At 43.6% G+C, this 20,621-nt stretch overlaps 1 protein-coding gene across 20 annotated transcripts in view; it reads left to right on the top strand.

Annotated features, from left to right (window-relative positions):
* The window catches only part of NHSL1 (NHS like 1), a 180,786-nt gene extending 169,392 nt beyond the window's left edge, over nt 1-11,394 (top strand). For 10 of the 20 annotated variants that reach the window (XM_065057148.1, XM_065057151.1, XM_065057168.1 and 7 more), the window contains 3 exons: nt 1,441-4,863; nt 5,415-5,544; nt 9,118-11,394. In XM_065057148.1, coding sequence (XP_064913220.1) covers nt 1,441-4,863; nt 5,415-5,544; nt 9,118-9,841 — 4,277 coding nt within the window. In that variant the 3' untranslated portion in view covers nt 9,842-11,394. Of the gene's footprint in view, nt 1-1,440; nt 4,864-5,414; nt 5,545-5,960; nt 6,013-9,117 lie in introns of all 20 variants that reach the window. The other 10 variants (XM_065057152.1, XM_065057150.1, XM_065057161.1 and 7 more) reach the window with 2 other exon arrangements.
* Nucleotides 11,395-20,621: the final 9,227 nt, after the last annotated feature.

Raw genomic sequence — 20,621 nt, 5'->3', positions numbered from 1 at the left:
TGCTTTTCTGCAAACCTCTACCAGAAGCAGAAAGAGGCTACCTTTTCATCAGAGCAAGAGAATCTACACAAAGCAAGCTAAATAGGCTTCAGGCTGCTAAAAGACTACTTATGTGCCTGGGGAAAAGAAGTAAACAATCTTTTTGTGTGTGCTGCTTTCACTGTAGCCTTTTCAGAGCTCTCTTTTCCTTATCCTAAATGCCTCTTTTGCCTGCCAAGAATAAGGATAATTAAATGTTCTTTAAGTGGTGTTTAAAGCTGCATGATAAGAATACCTATCCTCCCGATCCAGTTTCATATAGTAAATATGAATGGAGAACAGCCCTGTCAGGAATGCTACTTCATTGCTCCTGAGACTAGCTTTAAGGCGGAGACTTGAAATAACCAATTTTCCCCAGCAGCGACACATGCAGCATCCTTACGAGCGTCTCCAGCAGCACGCCCGCCTCTCGTGTCTGCTATTTATACAGTAACGCAACTGAACTGAAAAGCAGCAGCCTTACGCAGGCTAATTTTAAAGCGGTGCTCTGGTTTGTGATTTTAAAAGGCAGCTACCAATAAAAACATAAATTTAAAAGAACCCCAGAGTCCTTTCTGCTGACCCAGTGATAACTATATTTTGAACTGAAACTGTTTTTTCTATTGTCCTCAACTTTTTTTTTATAATATCAATATATGATTACATTCAGTTCTTTTTTATTTCCTGGTGGTCCTGAGGATGAGACAAACATGAGTACAAGCTGTTTCTTCCCCCCGTTTCTTGGAGTTTTTCCTTTATGATAAATAGAAAGTAGTTGTAAATAGTTTTCTTTGCAGTGCTGGATAATGTCTATGTGTAAATGCTCTAATAGCGTATGTATTATTTGTGGTAAAACAATGCATGTTTCATTGTGTTAGCCTCCTTTCAGATGAATTGCAAGACCTGGAGAGCTATCCGTGTCTCCTGAGATATTTTTTTCTGAAGTGTAACGCTTTTAAAAAGCAGAAATGATTATTCACATTAGTCTTCAGATTTCCTTCCCCTTTTCTTTATTGCATGAGGCATTAGCATGGGAACACACTTCACGTTTCTCAGGCTTTTGTCTGTTCCTGCTGCTTTGCCTACTGGAAGTCAAACAGTGCTACTTGGTTTCTGACATAACTGATTACTATGGAAATTATTACCATGTCATAAACAGAGGATTTCACGTGTCGAATGTGCAGCAGGAACGCAGATGATTCTGTAAGCAGAAGGTTCCTGATAATAAAGAAAAAGGGAAGAGAAATGCAGAAAACACACAATGCCTGTGCAAAAATCCATTGTTGCAGATTCTTTTTCCAAAGGCATAACCTTCAAGAGCATGGGGATCAAGCAGTTTGCTGGGTTTCTTTGTTTTTAAATGAGTAAGAAGATAAGTGGGAATTTATGCTTCAAGGAATAATTCTTTTATTTTGACTCCAGCAGTTGGCCCTGGCCAAAGTGATTTCCGAGGGCATTCGATGTATGTCCCGGATCACTGTTCCACGCTAGGGAGACTGGACAGCTATCGTGGCGCTGCGCAGCGCTCTGAAACCAGGGACACCAGCTGCCAGACGGAGGACGTGAAAGTTGTGCCCCCTTCAATGAGAAGAATACGAGCGCAAAAGGGACAAGGCATCGCTGCCCAGATGTCTCAGTTCTCCAGCTCATCTGGAAACATGTCAGTGATGAGTGATTCTGCTGCAGTTATATTTCCTTCTCGCCAAAACAGCGACATGGGTTTTCACAGCTTGCCTCGGGCTGGCGCGAGAGTGTCTCTGCAGTCCCTAGAGCAGACACAGAGCATCTCGAGGCAGGCAGAAGACATCGCTGGCACTTTACCCCACCAGATAAGTAAATTGCAACTGGATGATAGTGTTGTGCATCTGAGGAATAATCCCACGACAGGGACCATGTCGAGGCCAAAGTCTCAAGAGGTGAGGAGTTATGATGGCGAAAAGTCCGCAAGCCCGGCATGTGTGGTCTCTCCTCATGCCACCTACTCAACAAGCATCATACCCAACGCAACACTGTCATCCTCCTCAGAAGTTATCGTTATTCACACTGCCCAGAGTGTTGGATCATTGGATAGCAAAATTACCAGCTCCACTGCCTACCCAAAGCCAAGAGACAATCCTGTTGCCAGCAGTGCAGTCAGTGGAAAAGAAGATCATCATTCATCGAGCGGTAACTGGAGCGAGAGCAGCTCCACACGTCACTCACAGACTTCAGATACCATCCCATCTAATACGGTCATGATGCTTTCTCTTGGTGACTCTGCCGTCTCTCTCAGCACTCCTGGAAACGCAGAGGCTGGGGCTCAGAGCATGAGCTACAGCTGTAGGAACAATCTTGCTTTGCCAAACCCTTCCCAGGACAGCGATGGTAGGAGTGAATCCAGCTGTTCGGGGGAGCGAGCACAAGCAGCAGTGAACAGCACGGACCACTGGCTGTACAAATCTGCAGAAAACAGTGAAACTCCCTCACACAAGGCGGTTTGTACCACACCAGACTGTGCCACTCCCGGTAGCAACCTGAGCAGCAGCAGCCTGGAGAGGACTTCAGTCAGAGATGATTCTACTTCTCTGTATTCTGTGGACCACGATGTTTATTACAGTTCCATGCATATGGACTCCGGACTGAAGTCAGATGTGCCATGCAATAGTACTAATGGTTTTGGTAACCCCAGAGACAGCGTGATAAATGTCTTTGAAGGAAAGGAGAAGAAACATCAGGATGACCAGTCAGGTCAAGGTGACAAATCCCTTGCAAGAAACATCTCTCTGAAAAAGGCAAAGAAGCCACCTTTGCCACCATCCAGAACAGACTCACTCAGAAGGGTGCCCAAGAAAAAAGCCCAGTCCAACGGACAGGTACTTGATGAAACCCTTATTGCCACCCTCCAGCATTCCCTGCAGCTGAATCTCAAGTGCAAAAATGGCAGCTCCCCTTCCCAGAGCCCCTGCAGCGATTATGAGGATCCCTGGGTGCTGCGCTCCCGCAGCCAAAGCTCTGTCAGTGCCAGCAGCAGCATGATGTCCACCACTGCTCCAAACCTCTACTCCATCTGCACGGTCACTCCCTCTCAGAGCGAAACAAGCAGCATCAAGTCGGAGTACGCTGACCAGTGGGGCTACTACAGCGACTATGCCGCGGTGGGAGATGACCAGGTAAAATCCCCGGTGACCCATTCTGCCAGTACATCATCTGCTCTCAGTGATTACAGCATCAGCCACTTCAGTGATGGCTCAAGGGCTTCTGCGCCACAAGTGCCCAGTGGACTGGCCAAACCAAAGAGCACTTCTCCGGAGAAATCCCACCGGGTCACCTCTCCATCAAGTGGGTACTCCAGCCAGTCCAATACACCCACTGCGCTTACTCCAGTGCCTGTACTTCTAAAACCTGCATCATCAGGAAATGGGAAATCCAAGCTGAAGCCTAAAGTGCCTGAAAGGAAATCTTCTCTCCTGTCGTCAGTCTCCATGTCATCATCCTCCACATCTCTTTCTTCAAATACATCTACTGAAGGGAGTGTAAGTGTGAAGAAATTGGAGCCCACCCTGAGCTCTCCTCCGGATTCTGGTTCACCTCCTCCACCACCTCCTATTCCAACACCTCCTCCACAATGCCCTGGACTTTCTCCTCCCCCTCCTCCTCCTCCAGCAGAAGTCACGGATCTGTCACCATTGCCAGCCTCTCCTACATTTCCCCCTCCTCCATCAGAAGCCGATGTAAATTCTTGCTTTGCCCAGACTGTCCCATGGTTTCCGCAAGCAGCCTCCATGAGTTCGTTCTCCTCCCCTGTTCCTCCTCCTCCTGCTGTTCCCTTAGCTGTCCCACCACCAGCACCACCTCTTGATCCCAAACTAACAAAAGGTGCAACAATATACCCACAGTATTCTTTTAAGAAACGTAACCAGGAAGAGTCTTGCTACAGTCCAGTGAAACAGCCACTCAACAAGCAAGACGCATCGAGACCTGTGATGCCCTTAGTAACTACCAAAGCTTTGCAAATGGTGCAGCTGAGGTCTGTGAAAAAAGTGACAGAAGGTGAACCATCACCTGAATCAGCTTCCGAAACCATCTCTCAGGAAAACGGTACTGTGAATTCAGCATCACAGACTTCCCTAAAGCCATCTCTCTCGCTAAGACTCAGTAACAGCTCAGGTGAAGAGGAAATGAAAACTCAAGGCACTTCATTTAAAAACTCAGTTCAGACACTGGCTCGGGGTTCTCCGCTCATTCTCTCTGATAACATACCTGCACTTGACAGGGATCCAAAGCCTACAAGTGCCGTAGGTCTAAACAAGCCTTCCGAAGCTAATTCATTGGGGACAGCTGCTGAAGACACACCTGAGTCTTCAGTGCAGAGTGAAGACCTCCATTCTGGCATGTCACTTCAGGGGTCACCAGCATCTCCCAACAAGACTCAGGTTGTATTGCCAAGCAAGAAACCACCTCCTATTTCAAAGAAACCCAAACTGTTCCTCGTTGTACCACCTCCACAGTTAGATCTCAGAGTGGAAAAAACAGCTGAAGCGAGTGATACTGCCAGAAGCACATCAAGCCCAACTAAGAGAGACACTGTGCTTGCACACTGTGAGGAGGCGAGAAATTGTCTTGCAGATGGACTCAGTTCTAGCGAGATGGACTCTGGCAGCCTGGTTCCTGGGGGAGGAGCTGCCGGATTCACCTTCTCTGAGACAGTGGGAGCTAATGCCTTTGTGGTGCAGCCTGCTGCATCACCAGTTCAAGAAGAACCCAAGCAGGAGGAGCAGCCTGCTTTTGATGAAGGAAGCAGTTCAGGCAGCAGCCAAGACAGCGGCAGTAACGCTGACGGGCACCTATCTCAAGAGAACGAAAGTGGTGAGTCTCTTTTCTCTGACTGCTCTTCAGATGCAGCAGTAGCTATTTTAAAGAAGCTAGAGAGTGAGGGTAGCAATCTGAGCATTCAGGTGGGGTTCTGCAGAGAAAAGACCCTCTTGTGATAGTTAAAACTAAAAGCCTAAAGAAACTCACAGGGATCAGATCAATATTTTATGAGATTTCTTAGAATTCCTTTCTGACTTCCCATTATTGCAGACATGGAAAGATAATGATGCTTTGTTTGACTGTGCTGGGTTTAAAACATACTATGAAAACACGGTTACCTTTGTTAATTTTGATTTTGCATTTTAGTGGAAACCATACAGATTTTCTGTCAGCATTGTTCCCTGCCTGTGTGTGTGTGCAAGCGCAGGCATTTCATGCACCAGAGTTTCCTGAGCAAGTGGTGTTGAAATGACGATAAAGACAAGGGTGCACTCACTTGATCTCTCGGATGCTTTGCCTTAGTGGCAGCATGGGCTGGTTTCAGGATTACAAGCCTGTTAGGTTCCCATGCCAAACTGACAGTATTGTTCCTTCTCTCTGCATAGTGGAGGTGTTTGAATCGGACACGGCAAGTAGTTCGTTCCTGCCGAGCAATAGTTATGGGGAAGAGGCAGACGGAGTGGCAACACCAGCAAGACCAAGGACTACTGAGGATCTTTTTGCAGCCATTCACAGGTATGGCTGAAATTGCCCTTCCCATACTGTCGGGTCAGGTAGTTCTCTCAAAAATTAATTTAACATTGTTTTACTAAAACACCCAATTATAACAGTCATTGCTTTAACAGAAAGCACACATTTAGCAACTTTTTACTAAGGCTCTATATGAAAAAGATAAGGAAAAGAACTTATGCTTTATTGTTTAAAAATATATATTTAACCCGTTCTGAGCTAAAAGCTACCAGATTAAGTCAATGTAGATGATATTATAGATATCCTGCCCCTTAAAATATCAAGTTACGTCTAGTATTTATTGTACTGTTCTCAATCTGCCATATTAACTCTACTGTTGCTTTTTCTGTATATCTTTTTGTTTTCATTCTCGTTCTTCTTCTCCATCTCTTTTTACTCTCTTCGCTGCTTATATGGTGCAGTTTGGGACAGAGGCTCAACGCTAATGCTTCATGGCAAGCGTGGCTGAAACTGGCAAGTAACACAACATGTCAGTCATATGGCAAAACATATGGCAAACGCTGGATTATAGTTTGCCATAATCCAGCCTGAGGTCGGGTGTTTTGTGTCAAACTGGTTCATGAATGAAATGTGCAATAATGGCTCTATTATTGACATTATTCATTTCCCTTAAAAACAAAATCATCCTGAATAGGCAACTAGATTTTTGTGCTGTTCATGTTAGGTTGTCAAAAAAACAAAACAAACAAAAAAAAGAAACAAAAACCAAAATCTTAAAACCACAGTATGAAACGTGTGCACCATTTAAACAGTACACACAGAAGACCATTACCACTCTCTGAACTACTGAGCTTGCTTTTAGACTAGAACCAATGTAGTGGTAGTGCCATCTCGTGGCTTTGTCTTTTCCTTCAAAATTCAGAGGGACCTCATCTCTTAACTGGTCACAGAAAGTGCTTGACAGCATCCATATAGGTTTATCCAGGTGTTTAGTCAGTTTGCACAGCTGTGCCTGAGTTCTGCATCAGGAGCACTAAGGGTTGGGAAGACCTGTTGTGAGAATGTGGCTGGGAGACTGCAGCACTTGGAACCCAAGTGCTATTTTTCCATTTTCGAAACGATTCTGTTTCAGATGTTACAAAACTTAAAATATGTGATATTGACTTTTCGTAATTTACGGTTACCCTTAGGACTTGGCCTGTAGGAGCTGTTCTAAAAATGGTTGTTGCATTCATGTTGCATGGTGCTCACTGGGACTGCGACAAATCTGTTTTTAGAATGAAATATTCTGGCCAGTTGCCTTTCTCTGTTATGTATGCAGATGGAGAGTGGATCTCTGTGTGTGTGCACCTACATGTAATTCAGGAGTTTATGGGGAAATGGACAATGGAACTGGATGTGACACATTAATAGTTAAAACTGCTTGACACATTTGTTATTAAGACCTTGCTTTTGCTGGCTTTAGACTTGAACCACTATCTTCCTTAGCTGTTAATTAATACAAAATGTTTTGTTTCCCATTCCCCCTCTCCCCCCTGTTTCTAAAAGGTATTACTTCAGCGATTGGCGCCTTGAATATGGTTGTTTTGGAGTAAGACGATAAATTTAGTGGTATGTGCGTTAAGGGCAGGAAGAACAACCTTAAGTCACAGATTTGTTTGAGTATGTACCCTGTCTCTGTCTGAAAAGCCACCAAAACCAAATTTGGTTCTTAAGTTTCTGCCATAATTCATACATGCTGAGAAAAGCTGGTTAGATGCTGACAGCAAACTGACTGCTCATCACCGCTTTCGCAGTCCTACTGCATTACTTCAAGCCAGGATAGCTAAGTCTTTCTTTGCAGATCTTTGCAATTGAATTTTGCTTTCTGTTTATTTGGAATGTAATTTGGGTTTTGGCACAGTACAGCCCCACCGTTGCAGATAGATACCCACAGGAAGCCAAAACACTAATGAAGGGAAGTCTTTTCCCCGTAACTAATGCGCACACGTGCTCACATACAGACTCCCAGAGGATCCAAGCACCAGCTTCACTTGCTGCCTGCGGTACTGACACACAGTTAAATCCAGACAAGGTTCTTACGTTTGCCACTACTGAAGTTGTCGTTTTATCCCTACGCCGTCTCTGATGTCCATTCACCCTCAGGCTGAATGGATGTTGGTATCACATTTGTCTTCCAGAAGGGCAAGTGGAGGCAGCAGCAGCTGAAGATGGCAGCTGTTACAGCTGCTGGGGAGGGGTGTCATAAGTGATATTTACATAAACTTCACCACTTAAGAGAGACACAATCACTCCAAAGTCTTGGCAGAGTTTACGGCAGTGTCTGTTGCTGCCACCTACTCAGCTGACAGATCCTGCTGCTTTGTTTTGTTTGTTGCTTGTTTTGTTTTGTTTTGGTTTGGTTTTTTATTATCAGTAGGCTACAATGCATAAAGACATTTGAGCTTGCCTTGGCAAAATCTCAAGGCCTTCAAGAAAGTACAGCTAAAGATCACATTAAGTAGAAACCTGTTTTACAAGGGGAGTGGTCTGTATTGAACACATGTGTGATAAAAATTAATATGGAATTACAGCATGATAATCTTGTATTTGTAATAAGTCTGCTGACTTGTTTTAAACTTTTGCCAAAGTAGCATATGTAACATTAGTCTTTATACAACCTTTTTGAAACAATTCTTGCTTAGCCGGCAAAGAAGCAAAACAGCTTTGCTACAGATACCAGACATGTAATACATTTCTTTCTTTAAGCTTTCTGATAGTGTGAAAATGGGGCAATAGAAGTCCAGTTTCCACTTATTCCCAGTTCCCATGACTGTTTCTTAATTTCTTGTTGTTGTTGTTGCTAGCCCTGCACTTTAAATTTAAAAATACGCCATGCTTTCATTTGGAAAGATCACTTTCATGTCAGGAAGTTGGTCTCTCCTTCATTTAGTCAAAGAGTTGCAATAACAGAGCACCAACAGAACTGTGAATTTTGTGCATCTTAATAGAACCTGGAAAACTCAATTTTCACTATTCATTGAATGTTTGGATTGGGGAGGGGATTTTTTTTTTTTTAAATAATTTAATCCAGAATGGTTACATGTGGCCCACATTATTTTGTCTTAACTTCAACAGCAGTGCATTGCAATATGCTTTTCTAAAGGCAAGTGCACTAAGCTACACTTCTAATTCTCCAGAGAGCATCAAATGAAACCAGAAACCCCAACATACTCTAGATGACATATTTTTTATCAAATCCCCAAACTAACAGACAGCACTTAATATAATCTTCATAATGCATTAGTATTAGCAGTTGAATACTGACTCCAGAAGACCTGATTCACTAAGTTCACTAAGGAGTTTTGGACATCAGTGTTGCCAGGTTTAGTGGTTTCATTGTTCCAGATTCACAGAAAAAGAACAATAAACTTAGCTTATACCTCCAATACCTGCATTAGAGCCTGTACAGTTTTGGTGGTGTTCTTACTCATGCTTTAGATTTAGATTACTTTTCCTTTATCCTTCTCTGTGCTTTAGCTTAATTCATTGTCATCCCTCTAAGCTGAGTTCAATTAGGAGAGGTTAAAAGTTTCATCTTTTCCCTTGGTCCTTGTTTTTTTTTTCCTTCAAACTCAGATCCAAAAGGAAAGTCCTTGGCCGTAAAGATTCTGAAGACGACCGTACCCGCAACCATTCTCCGTCGCCCCCCGTAACTCCCACCGGTGCTTCCCCGACCTTAGCTACCCTCAAACAAGCCGGATCCATTCAGAGAAGCGTTCGCAAGAGCAGCACCAGCAACGACAACTTCAAAGCCCTGCTGCTGAAGAAAGGCAGCCGTGGCGACACCAGTTCCCGCATGTCTGCCGCAGAGATGTTGAAGAACACGGACCCGCGGTTCCACCGGACAAAGACAGATGCCTCCCCTGACCCTCCCGACAGCCCGGCCAGCTGCTCGCCCAGCAAGAGCAAGCGGGCCCAGGAAGAGTGGGCCAAGAGCGAGGGCCTGATGCCCAGGAGCATGTCCTTCTCTGGCACTCGCTACGGCCGGTCACGAACACCCCCCTCTGCTGCCAGCAGCAAGTACAATGTCCGCAACCGCATCCAGAGCAGCCCCATGACCGTCATTAGCGAAGGAGATGGGGAAGCGGTGGAACAGTCCGAGGGCAGGGTCCGAAGGACTTCGGAAGAGCAGCAAGAGGGGCAGCCTGACATGTTTAACAGTGATGAAATGGACGTGAATGACTTTCCATATGCTGAGGAGGCAGGCTGCAGGGAGACCTCGGATCCAACCCGTGTAGACTTAATGACTCAACCAGGTATTTCAAGGAAGTATCTAGGCCCTTCAGCTGAAGAAAGTTAAAAGGCAGTGACAAAAGGCGTTGGAGATTAGTCTAGAAAATGACAGAGGACTAGATTCCAGAAGAAAGCCCAGACCAGGACAAGTTTACTTTGCTGAGCATTTATTCCATGAACTGCATGTGTGTCTTTAAATGCTAAAGCAATGATAGTTCTGCATGGTTGGGGTTGGGGTGGGGAGGACTTGCTTTGAATGAGGGGTCTGTGGCTTAAAGGAAGTTAACAGTTGCATTTTTTTGTGTAAAGCCTTAGAAGTCTTCTTGTGGGGGGGAGTTTTCTCAGAGCCTGTAGGGGTGTGAAGCTTTTCTTTTTTTCTTGAGACTGCAATTGTGCAAGCAAAATTGAGGAATAAGCCTGAGAAAGAGGAACAGGAAGGCTCCTGTGGTACAAACTTCAAAAGCAATGTGGTGGTGCTGTGTTGTAGTGCATTGGTTAAGAAGAGAGAGGCCGAGTGAGGCACGATCACCTATGAGAAGGTGGTAGGGTTGGTACTGGGGTTACATGGCTCATTACTGGGGTGTGCCCCAGTGTTTGAAGAAGCGTGTCCTGCTAAAACGATTTGGTCACCAGGTAATGAATTGGTCCAAGGTACTGTTTTTTTATTTTCCTGAGGGAAAATGAAATACGTAGTTGCCATGGAAAAGGGAGCCGAGTTCTATAACACACTATTAGCTGCTATGCAGCTACACACGTACGCTTGGTGGAACACTCCTTTCCAAGTGAATTGCTTCCTTGAGTATCCCCTTAGCAAACGCAACAACCGGATGTGTGCAGAGGATGCGAGCAGACAGCGGAAGAGTGGGAGAGGAACGAAGCAGAGTACTGCCGGAGTTGGGAAGGGTTAACGTGTCTGACTTGGAAAGCAAAATTTGACTTTGGGAACTTGCACTACAGAGCTGTAGGTAGAGCCTGACTTTCAAAACTGAAACTTGGGAATTGTGTTTTGCCAGAAGTCTTTCTTCCATTTGTCAAAATGGGAAGATGATTACTTTTCATCACTTGAAATACAGATACTTGCTAACTTTTGGTTACCAAAGAATAAGTTACAGTTACTTTCCTTTTTGATTTGCCTGCAGTATTTCTCTTCTTTTTTAACCTTAATAATTTAGTGAGGTTCATTTTTATTGTATATTTTACAGATAATAAAAACATTTAACGGTTTTCCAATTGTAAAGAAGACCATTAATTAAAACTGAAATACTGGCTGGAGTTTTTGGTTCTTAGTAGGAATGAAGCTTTTAATTTTTAAGAAGAATTTTGCATCATTTGATGGCGTGCGCAGTTTTTGTATTGTTTGTAAATATTGAAAGTTGTTAAAATATCTTTTGATCTCCCTACCGTAGAATTTACACATTTTTAGATTGCTTTTAAGAAGAAAAAGCACTCTTTGTAGATTATTTATTTTAGAGAAATATGCTTGTAATCTCTTTCTTCAATCCTTTATTTGTTAGTAATGTAAATTTCAGGGGCCTTTGTTTAACTCTTCCCGTCACAGGAGGGGAATAGTGATGAAAATGCTGTGACTTTGCTTCAATAAAGAAAAAGGCTGCCAGTTGCCATATTGTCTTTTGAGTTGATTAAAATCTCCTTCAAAAGATGTGTCCTGCAGCATATGGCAACCCATGGAATGCCATAAACCATGCATCCAGCTACTAACCTCCAGTTTTCATTAAAAATGTACTAATTCACTTTAGAAACAACTAAAGCGTACTTACATATCCATCCCACTTTGTCATCTCAATTGCTGAGACTAAACAGAATTGAAATAATTCTAAACTTTTTCCAGTGCCATTTGTGAGTGTTTCTACTACTTCTCTCCTACTCGCAACCTGTCCCAGAAAACTCAAATTCTTGGAGAACCAGATTATAAGCAGCATGTGTGAGAAAGGGAATAAAGGGGACAAAGTGAATCCAGCTGCACTCACTGCAGCGAAGGTGGGATTGACTGGTGCACAGCAAACTTTACCATTTTTGTGTGCTAAATATGTTGAAGCAACCATTGGATTTTTTAAAAATTAAATGAAAACCTATCTGAATAAAGTAGATAATTTCGGATATTATTAATATTGATCTGAACTACGTACTGTTGCAAAGAGAGAGCGCAAAACATTCTGCAGCTGCTGAACATCTCGTGAGTTTTGCTTTGGTGTCTCTGCCAGGGCTGATCACATGGAACAGGGAGCGCTGTGTCCTTCTCACAGCAGGTCCTTTCCCTTTCAAAGCTGCGTGTGAAGTCCAACTAGTCCTCATGCCACCACCCTGACAGGAAAATATTTGTGCTTTGTTTTATTGTTTACCAGTGGGGAAATCATCTATGTGAAAAATTGAAGCATTGGACAAAGTTACAGTTCTGGGTCCTGCAACTTCTGCAGGACTCGGCAGCATTTTGCATGGAGTGCCTGCAGGAGGGAGCCAGGCCAGCTCGTGTCCCTGTCGCTGGCCAGCTGATGTGCCCCTCAGTTTTACGGGCTGTATGGGGAACGCTTTGGAAAGCCTTGGCTTGTATGCACACCATCTTGTCAATGCAGGTAGGTGAGGTAAAGGCAACAGGGGCTGGATTTCTTCTCTGTCACAGGGAGCCTTGATGCTCATCTAAAACCCGCCTGTGGTGTGAGTTTGGGCTGAGGCTCAGGTTTTGGCTAATGTGCAGAAGGCAGTGTTTATGTAGCCTTGTTGATGTTGCTACATGACTACATTTTACACAATATAAGATGTAGTGAGATACGTGTTCTGAAATATGTTTAATAGAGCTTATATTGGTATTTATTTAGGCAACTCAGGTAACTTTCTTCTGGAGATGTTACCGTGTCATCTCCCCACTGCCACCGTCCCCTGTGGCAGCAGGCAGAATTGGTTAGTAGCTCAGTTTTTTCAGCAATACAGTCTTTGGCCTAAGTTTCCACTACAGAAAAGGACATCTTTAGGCTGTGTTTTCTGTACTGGCAACAACTTTGGTGTGTATATAATTATGCAAAGGAAAACATAGAATCATTCTGGTTGGAAAAGACCCTCAGGATCATCGAGTCCAACCATAACCTCACCAACTCTAGCACTAAACTATGTTCCTAAGAACCTCGCCTAAACACCTTTTAAATGCTTCCAGGGATGGTGACTGCACCACTTCCCTGGGCAGCCTGTTCCAGTGCTTCACAACCCTTTTCATGAAGAATTTTTTCTTAATATCCAATCTAAACCTCCCCTGGTGCAACTTGAGGCCATTTCCTCTTGTCCTATCACTTGCTACTTGGGACAAGTACATACTTAATTTCTGTTGCACATCCAACTTCAAAGATCCTTTCTTCCATGATAACCTTCCTCCATAGGGAGGGTTTGCAATGTTGGCTTCAATGGTCACAAGTATGGGGTAAGTTTAGCAAACCTCTGCTAAAGACATCCAGAGCAGTAGGAGAGGATGAAAAATATGCAGGCTTTGGCCGTGCTAAAGAGAAAAAGGAGACTCCAGTCATTCTGATGCTTAATCATACTGTCACAGGGCATGTTCAGAGTTTACAGTTGGTTTACAGTTTGCCTCTAAAACAAGAATCATTGAAGCTAGATGTGAGATTAATATCCAGTTTTCCTTTTATTGGGAATGGTTTTCAGCTTCAATCTTCTCCTGAATTTTGCTCTGTATTAACTCATTCTATGCCTCCTTCGTTCATGTTCAAAGTTTGTTCTTCCCACTTACAGCCTCAGTCCCTTCAGTTATTACATTACTACATCCATAAGGTTCTTTGGCATTTATGAGCCTTCACTGTTTATGTACTGGACAGAGGAGAACTTATTATCTTAATTTAAAAGAAGGATGGTTATGCAAGGAGCAATAGCTTGGTGAAAGGAGGTTTGGAAGGTTACTGGAAATCAGTTAAAATAATTGGGAAAGAAGTGGATTTGATGAATGCAGGGTTTTGAGGAACCAGGACTGGGCGCTGGGTCCTGCATAAGGCTCAGCCTGAAAGAAGGCACAGAGTAATGGCAGAAAAGGTGGAGCAGGGAGATTACTGAGAAGAAAAGTACAGCGGATGCACAGAAGGACAGTAAGGTATGAGGAGGGCAGGCTAATGCAGATTCTTGAAGATAAAAGTAGCTTCAGCAAGTACAAAAGAGAGAAGGCAGCAAAGGACCAATGGGGTAGTCACAGCAAGAGGAAAGAAAAGATTTAGCTTATGTGTTTCTTCGCAATTCTAAGCGTATAGAAGGCCAAAGTCTGTCAAACATGGGGAAAAAAAATATAAGAGCAAAAAGGAGCAGAATTCTGTGAGCTTAGAGCAGCAGTAATAGGCTTGAGCGATTGATGCTCTAGGAGACGTCAGGCAACACTTGGCAGGTGGCTACAGGCTGGAGCACAACTCTTGGAAGGGCTCTGTACAGCAAAGCTGTGTCTGAAATCTGGTGAGAATATGGGATCAGGAAGACTAAAGCTCAGGTGGATGATGCCAAATTTCTACCAACATCCCTGCATCCAGTGATTCCCACTGACCGGCTTACAGTTCTCTGGAGACACCTGCATGCTGGGGACTTGCTAAACCTTCAGTGAGTGTCTGGGCTGAAGAGAGGACACTTGGGCATGCGGCACAGGGGTAATGTCTTCAGGCTATTGCAAGCAACTATACCTTGTCAGGTTTGGTTTCCATTCCACAAAGTTTTGGAAAAATCATTTCTATCAGCAGTCACTGCTCCAACAAAGCTGTGGCTACAGTGCATTTATTTAAGTGGTTCAAAACAATGCATTGTTTTTTTCTATAAGACAAGATTAAACAGATGGTCTTAACAACAAAACCATTAAAAAGTTTCAGTGGCAATGAGGAATGATTTTATCTATTTATTTAAAAACTTCATTACATTATGTTAGCTATATAATGTTCAAAGTACATTATATGCAAAGGACAATATATTAGCTTTCTGAGTTCCTCCTGTATACTTTATTTTCTGAACAACTTTCAGAAGGTTTTTTTTTTCATGGTTAAGACTAGAAAAGTAATCTAACATAAAATTGATAATTTTCTTGGTTTAAAGAGGTGTTACCAACTTTTAATCAGAGTGCACCAATAAGATCTTGCAGTATTCAGTACTGGATTGTGACTCTGGCCATACTGGTGTGAATTAATAGACCCTCAACAAGGTAAAATATAGAGATGTTTGATAAAGAAGTGCCATGTCATATGTTATTCTCAAGGTCTGGATAAAAGCCTTGATAGTGCTTCCCCAGCAGAATGAGTACATTTTATGTTGCAAATTTAGCTCTTTCCAGTTAGATTCTTTCCCATAATGTGCAAGCAACCTTTTAAGGGCAAATCAATTCTTCTCCCAACAAGGTTAATGCAAAAGGTCATTGATTTTTACTAGGAAATTGTCTGTTAATAGCAAATCCATATGTATGTGTGGAGGTATATACAGAAGAGAGAAAGGACGATCCCAATCCTAATTTATGAGTTGCTTCTGTCTGTAGTATACTGCTCTGTTTGTGCACTAGCCTTTGGTATAAAACCAGAAATTCTAGCTACTGAAGGTACAAAAAAGAAGTAAAATTCTGTCAGGACACATAGGTTGCAGAAGTTTCTGCAAATTCACTACCTCTTGCAAAAAACAGTAAAAAAGAAGTTATTTTTTAGATGGTAAAAACTAATTGCCGGGGGCGGGGAGATATCAATTACAAAAACAATTAGATAAAATCTGGCAACAAAGAAGAAAAATAGGGAACAAAATGTCCTATCTGCCATTTGAAGAAGAATGTTCCCACAGTGGCAGTATCTAAGAACTGCTTAACTCCCATGTTCTTCTTGTACATCTCGGTAGTAAACTAATGTCTGTGTTAAAAGTCAGTCAAATACACATTGTAAGCTCTTGAAGGCAGGAATTTCTGTGTCCATTTTTCTGCAACCGGGTGTGAAAAGAGTATTGAAAACATCATCAGTAATTTCATTTGGAAAAAGTAAACTGATTTCTAGGCCAGTTTAAAATCTGTGAAAGAGCATTACGGTGACAGGAGCGTTCAGTGCCCAGTGCAGCATCACCACTCAAGAAGCTGCCCTGGTGGAGTCTGACAGTCCCATCCTTCTCTCCTTAGTCAGGATTTTGTTATATAGCAGTCACAACTAGGGAGTGATAAGGATTTTAATATGTTTACCTTTTTATAGCGTCCTAATACAAAGCAAAAGTACATTTCAGCAGGGAGTTCTTAAGACAACAAACACGTGTACACGAGGGAGCACACGGCTGGGAGCACGGGTCGGGCAGTCGCCCAGAAGTCAATGTGTGGCTCTGGGGTGGCTCTTCAAATGTCCATTTGGAAGCCATGGGCATGACATTCAGAACCAAACCACCGGTGATTCCAGGTGATACTGGCATATTCCCATCCACAGCACACTCGATCTGTCAGGGCACAAGTCTGTTATCTGGGATCAACCAAACTTAAATTCTACAGAAAGGTCTCTGCAATGCGGTATACAGGAAAAAGTTGTACCTCAATGTAATATTCGAGAGGGTAGCCCTTTATTTATTCCAGTATGGAACACTGATAAGACTGTTTTTCTCCACTCATTGATGGAGCTTTTTGCAAGATTTGTCAGAAGTGCAGATTGTGGTATGTGGGGACATGAGAAGCAGTTGACAAGTTATTTCTCTGAGTTTAAAAAATCACCAGCACTACTTTATTTCTAGACTGTTAAGCACAACCCTAGGCAAGCAAGCTTGTGTAAAATAAAAGCTTTTTCTGAAGTGCAGCTCTGAATCCCAGGACTAACTATGCAACAAATTGGTCATCTAATTCATGGGATGAGTTTCTTGCATGAAGTGAAAACCTCTGCAGACCCAGGTTGGATTTTGGGAACAAAGAATCTCAAAAATTACTTTCCATGCCACAAACGTGCTCTGTCTCAAATTATCACAAGTGTCTGGGAAATGGTAGTGACCTCTTAGGAGAGAAACTGTTAATCCGTGTTAGAAGTTATCTGAAATACTTGATGAGAAAAGAGAGAAGAAGGTATCTTGACAATAAACCAAAATTGTCTTTCTCAAAAGTCATTCTGGTTGTTACTCTCGTTTGTCGGACTTTTTCTTCTTTGGATGAGCCACACCTCATGTGCCCAAACCAGGACACCCTGTTAGCCCACACTTCACAAGACAGTTGCCTACAGTCTATTTTACTGTGCTTTCTTCACCTGCAAATGTTTGGGTCTTCTAAATACCTGTGAAGAGAGGTGGCCCTGAAACAAAAGTCAGCATGTATTAAACATATTTTCTATGAACAAACTGGTAAGATAAATGGCTGCACATCTTGATTTGCATTTCTCAAGATCTTGGTATCCTGAGAGATGCTACCTGGAAAAGTAAATTTTGTCAAATAGGGCCTAATTGGGAACACTGAAAACAACACGAAATATCTACGTTTTTCCTGCTAGCCTTCAGTTGCACTTTTCAGCACTATATAACTTTGAGAAGATACTGGGAAGTGAAATTCAATTTGTTTCCTTCATGTCTGCAGAGTACTCAAGTTTTTTCCTCTCCTCCCTACCTCCTGTTGGCAAAATGTTTCTGTTGTGATATATGAACAACCAATGTGGAATAATAACAGAAGGCTGGCAAGGAGGATTATAAACACGCTTCAGTGACTTGCAGCTGGGGTGTAGAAAAACACATATATCACACTAATTGTTATTTAGCCTTGTGTGTTTGACAAGAAGAACCTCTGTGTTTAGATAACACAGGCCGTGAAAGTCTTAGAGGCACCCTATCAGACGTGCTTGAGATTCCTGCCCTGCTGTGGGAAAGATCAAAGCAGAGTGGAAAGCTATCCTTGTGCAAATCCATGATAAACAAGGGAAAAGAGCAGGTTTGGCCATCCTCTAGCATGGCCTGAGCTCCGCGGAGCCTGCGTCCCCTCTTGTGTGCCTCTGCCCGGCTGCTGCGTGGGGGATCTCCCTATTGGCAAGGTAACAGAATTAAATTTTTTCTTTGCATTTCATTTGTGGTTTTGTGGTCGTTCCCTGTGTCCTGCCTGTGCCGGCTCACACGTTTTTGTGCAGTCGGCAGGATCCAGGAGCAGCCATGCCCTCGCTGGGAAAAGAGTCAGGGCCTGAGGAGGCCACGACAGTGACTCTTGGTATTCCGGGGTGGCCCAGTACTGACCCCTGGGCCCCCGTGGCCGCTTTCCTGGCTGCGTGGGCTCTGCCAGAAGCCTGGCCTGAGATGGATGACGGGGCAGCGGTTACTCCCCAGGCAATCGAAACGGCAATGTGCGGGTTGCCGTGGAAAACGGCATCAGACTCTTCTTGCCAGTTTGCGGGAAGATTGGGATGGTTATTGGTTACCGGTCTTAGAGCTTTTGAATGTGAAGTTGTCACATTATGGAGTAAAGTGAGAGAATCGGAAAAGGAAATCAGGGCTTTCCAGGATGCGGAGGCAATCCTGCGAGAAGTGATTACTACTCAGGCAGAGCAGTGCCACAGGCTGCAAGGTACTGTAGAGTGCTTGGTAGCGCATATTGCTAATAAACAAAGGGACAGATGCAGAAAGAGTAAGGTTTCGATTTCCCAAGTTCGTGCTCTCATCACAAAACCTTTGTGGGACCCCAAGGAGTGGGATGGAAATATCTGGAGTGAATTCTCAGACTCCGAGGTTGAGTTTGATTTGGCTTTAGAAGGCAGGGAGGTGGTAGGAGCACAGCCCCCCGTACAGAGGAAGAGGCAGCAGGAACAAGCAGGTGAGGGGGTGCAGATCATGTGTACCTACAGTCTGAAAGAGTTAAGGGAATTTTCAGAGATCTATCAGCAGAAGAGGGGGGAAGGCTTACTAGCATGGCTTTTGCGAGCTTGGGATAGTGGAGCTGCATCTATCCGTATATTAACGAGTGAAAAAATATTATGAAGCCCTATAGCTAGTGATTATCTGGTACAGCTTGAATACACTCAGCTGCAAAATATCAGAGATCCCAATGGGCAAAATACTATTGCACCTACGCTATATCAATGGTTATGTGCAGCAGTTTCAAGAGCATGTGATGAAGGTTTCGAATCAGTGTTGTCCTTCAGAAAATGGCATACAATGAAGGAGGGTGTTAATTCACTGCGGCAGATGGGGATGGCTTATGCATCGACTACAGGATCCAGTCCGGTCACGGCAGCCGTAACGACAAGTATCAAAAGGCAGCTTCTCAGAGGAGCACCTGCCTCACTAAAACCTGTGATTATACCAGCAGTGGTAAATGCTACGGGTAGCGTGGGCGATCTAGCAAATACCTTGTGGGAAATTTGGGCTCTAATTTCGGGACCGTCTGTGCAGGTGGTAGATAAAGGAAAGCCGGCAAAACAGAAAAGAGGTAATACACCACAGGTGACAAGGAGACAGATGTGGAATGATCTTTTACAAGCTGGTGTCCCACGATCAGAAATAAATGGGATCACGACATCAGAAATGTTTTGCCAATGGCAAAAGTTATCTCACACACAAAAAACACGACTGCCCCCAGCCCCGCTGCCAGCCCCGCGCCCACCCACGGCCCTGCCTGCCGCCTCAGGCCAAGGCAGAGCCTGGAAAATGCCAAAACAGCACAAACAAAGGTTCATCAGGTTCCCCCAAACTGCCGCCGCTGTAGCCTCTTACCCTGCAGAGGAGCGATGCCCCTGTGTTCTTTAACGATAAAGTGGCGATCTGGGGGGATTTTACATGTGCTCACACTGGTAGATACTGGAGCTGAGACTACTCTATTACATAGTAGTATTAATAATAAAGAAACCACATCACAGATCTGTAGATGAGGGAGCCCCTGCCCTCTGAGCTAAGGTTACCTTGACAATTGGAAGTGCCTCTCTATTTACCACAGTGGTGTTAATTTCCCCAATTACAGAATATATTTTGGGTATTGATGTGTTGGTGGGACAAACAGTTGAAACTTTAAATGGTCACTTCTGGTTCAGGATTTCACAAGCAGGATTTGCTATTTGGTCTGTAACTGTCTGGTGTGGATTCCTGAAGTGGGATCCTGCTGTGCTGCCCGTGCCTGCCAAGGTGGTGACTGTAAAACAATATTGTATTCTGGGGGGGTGGGAGGGAGGAGGAGGAAATAACTCAAAGCATTTAGGTGCTTCAACAAGTGGGAATCCTTAAGGAAACTGGCTGCCTTTAATAATCCTGTTTGGCATGTTCAAAACCCAGATGACACTTGGAGAATGACTATAGATTATAGAGAAATGAATAAAGTAATGTGTGTCCCCTCCCCATGCTTGCAGTTACGGTACCACACATGGTTATTCTTATAGAAAAAAATAGCAAAAAATTTACAATCCTGGAATGTGGTGATAGAGCTTGCTAATGCTTTCCTTTTGATAGCCATTGCTTCAGGAAGCCAAAATCAGTTTGCTTGTACCTGGCTACAAAAGCAATATACTTTCCAAGTATTGCTTCAGGGATACAAACACAGTCCCTCCATTTGCAACCAAGTGACAGCAGCTATAGTCAGGTGCTGTTACCACTTGCCATTATATCAATGATTTACTGATTATGGCAGAGTTACAACAAGAAATTTAAGTAGCTGCTGAATCACTGAAAGCACATTTACAGCAGAGGCTGGGCAATGAATCCAAAGAAAATACGGGGCCCTAGTGCTACTGTACAATTTGGGGGAATAGTTTGGCATTGGCAGATTAGAGAAATACCAAATAAGGTACAGCAAACACCCCAGCAATTTCCTGCACCAACCACAGTAAAACAGCTACAGACCTTCTTGGGATTTTGAGGGTACTGGAAAACTTTTGTCCCGCATCTGGTGGTATTAATGTGCCCTCTGC

The sequence above is a fragment of the Columba livia genome, chromosome 3 (assembly GCF_036013475.1).
Source record: "Columba livia isolate bColLiv1 breed racing homer chromosome 3, bColLiv1.pat.W.v2, whole genome shotgun sequence".
Lineage (NCBI taxonomy): Eukaryota > Metazoa > Chordata > Aves > Columbiformes > Columbidae > Columba > Columba livia.
Note: the sequence above shows the minus strand (reverse complement) of the source record. Positions and strands in the feature narration are given on the sequence as shown.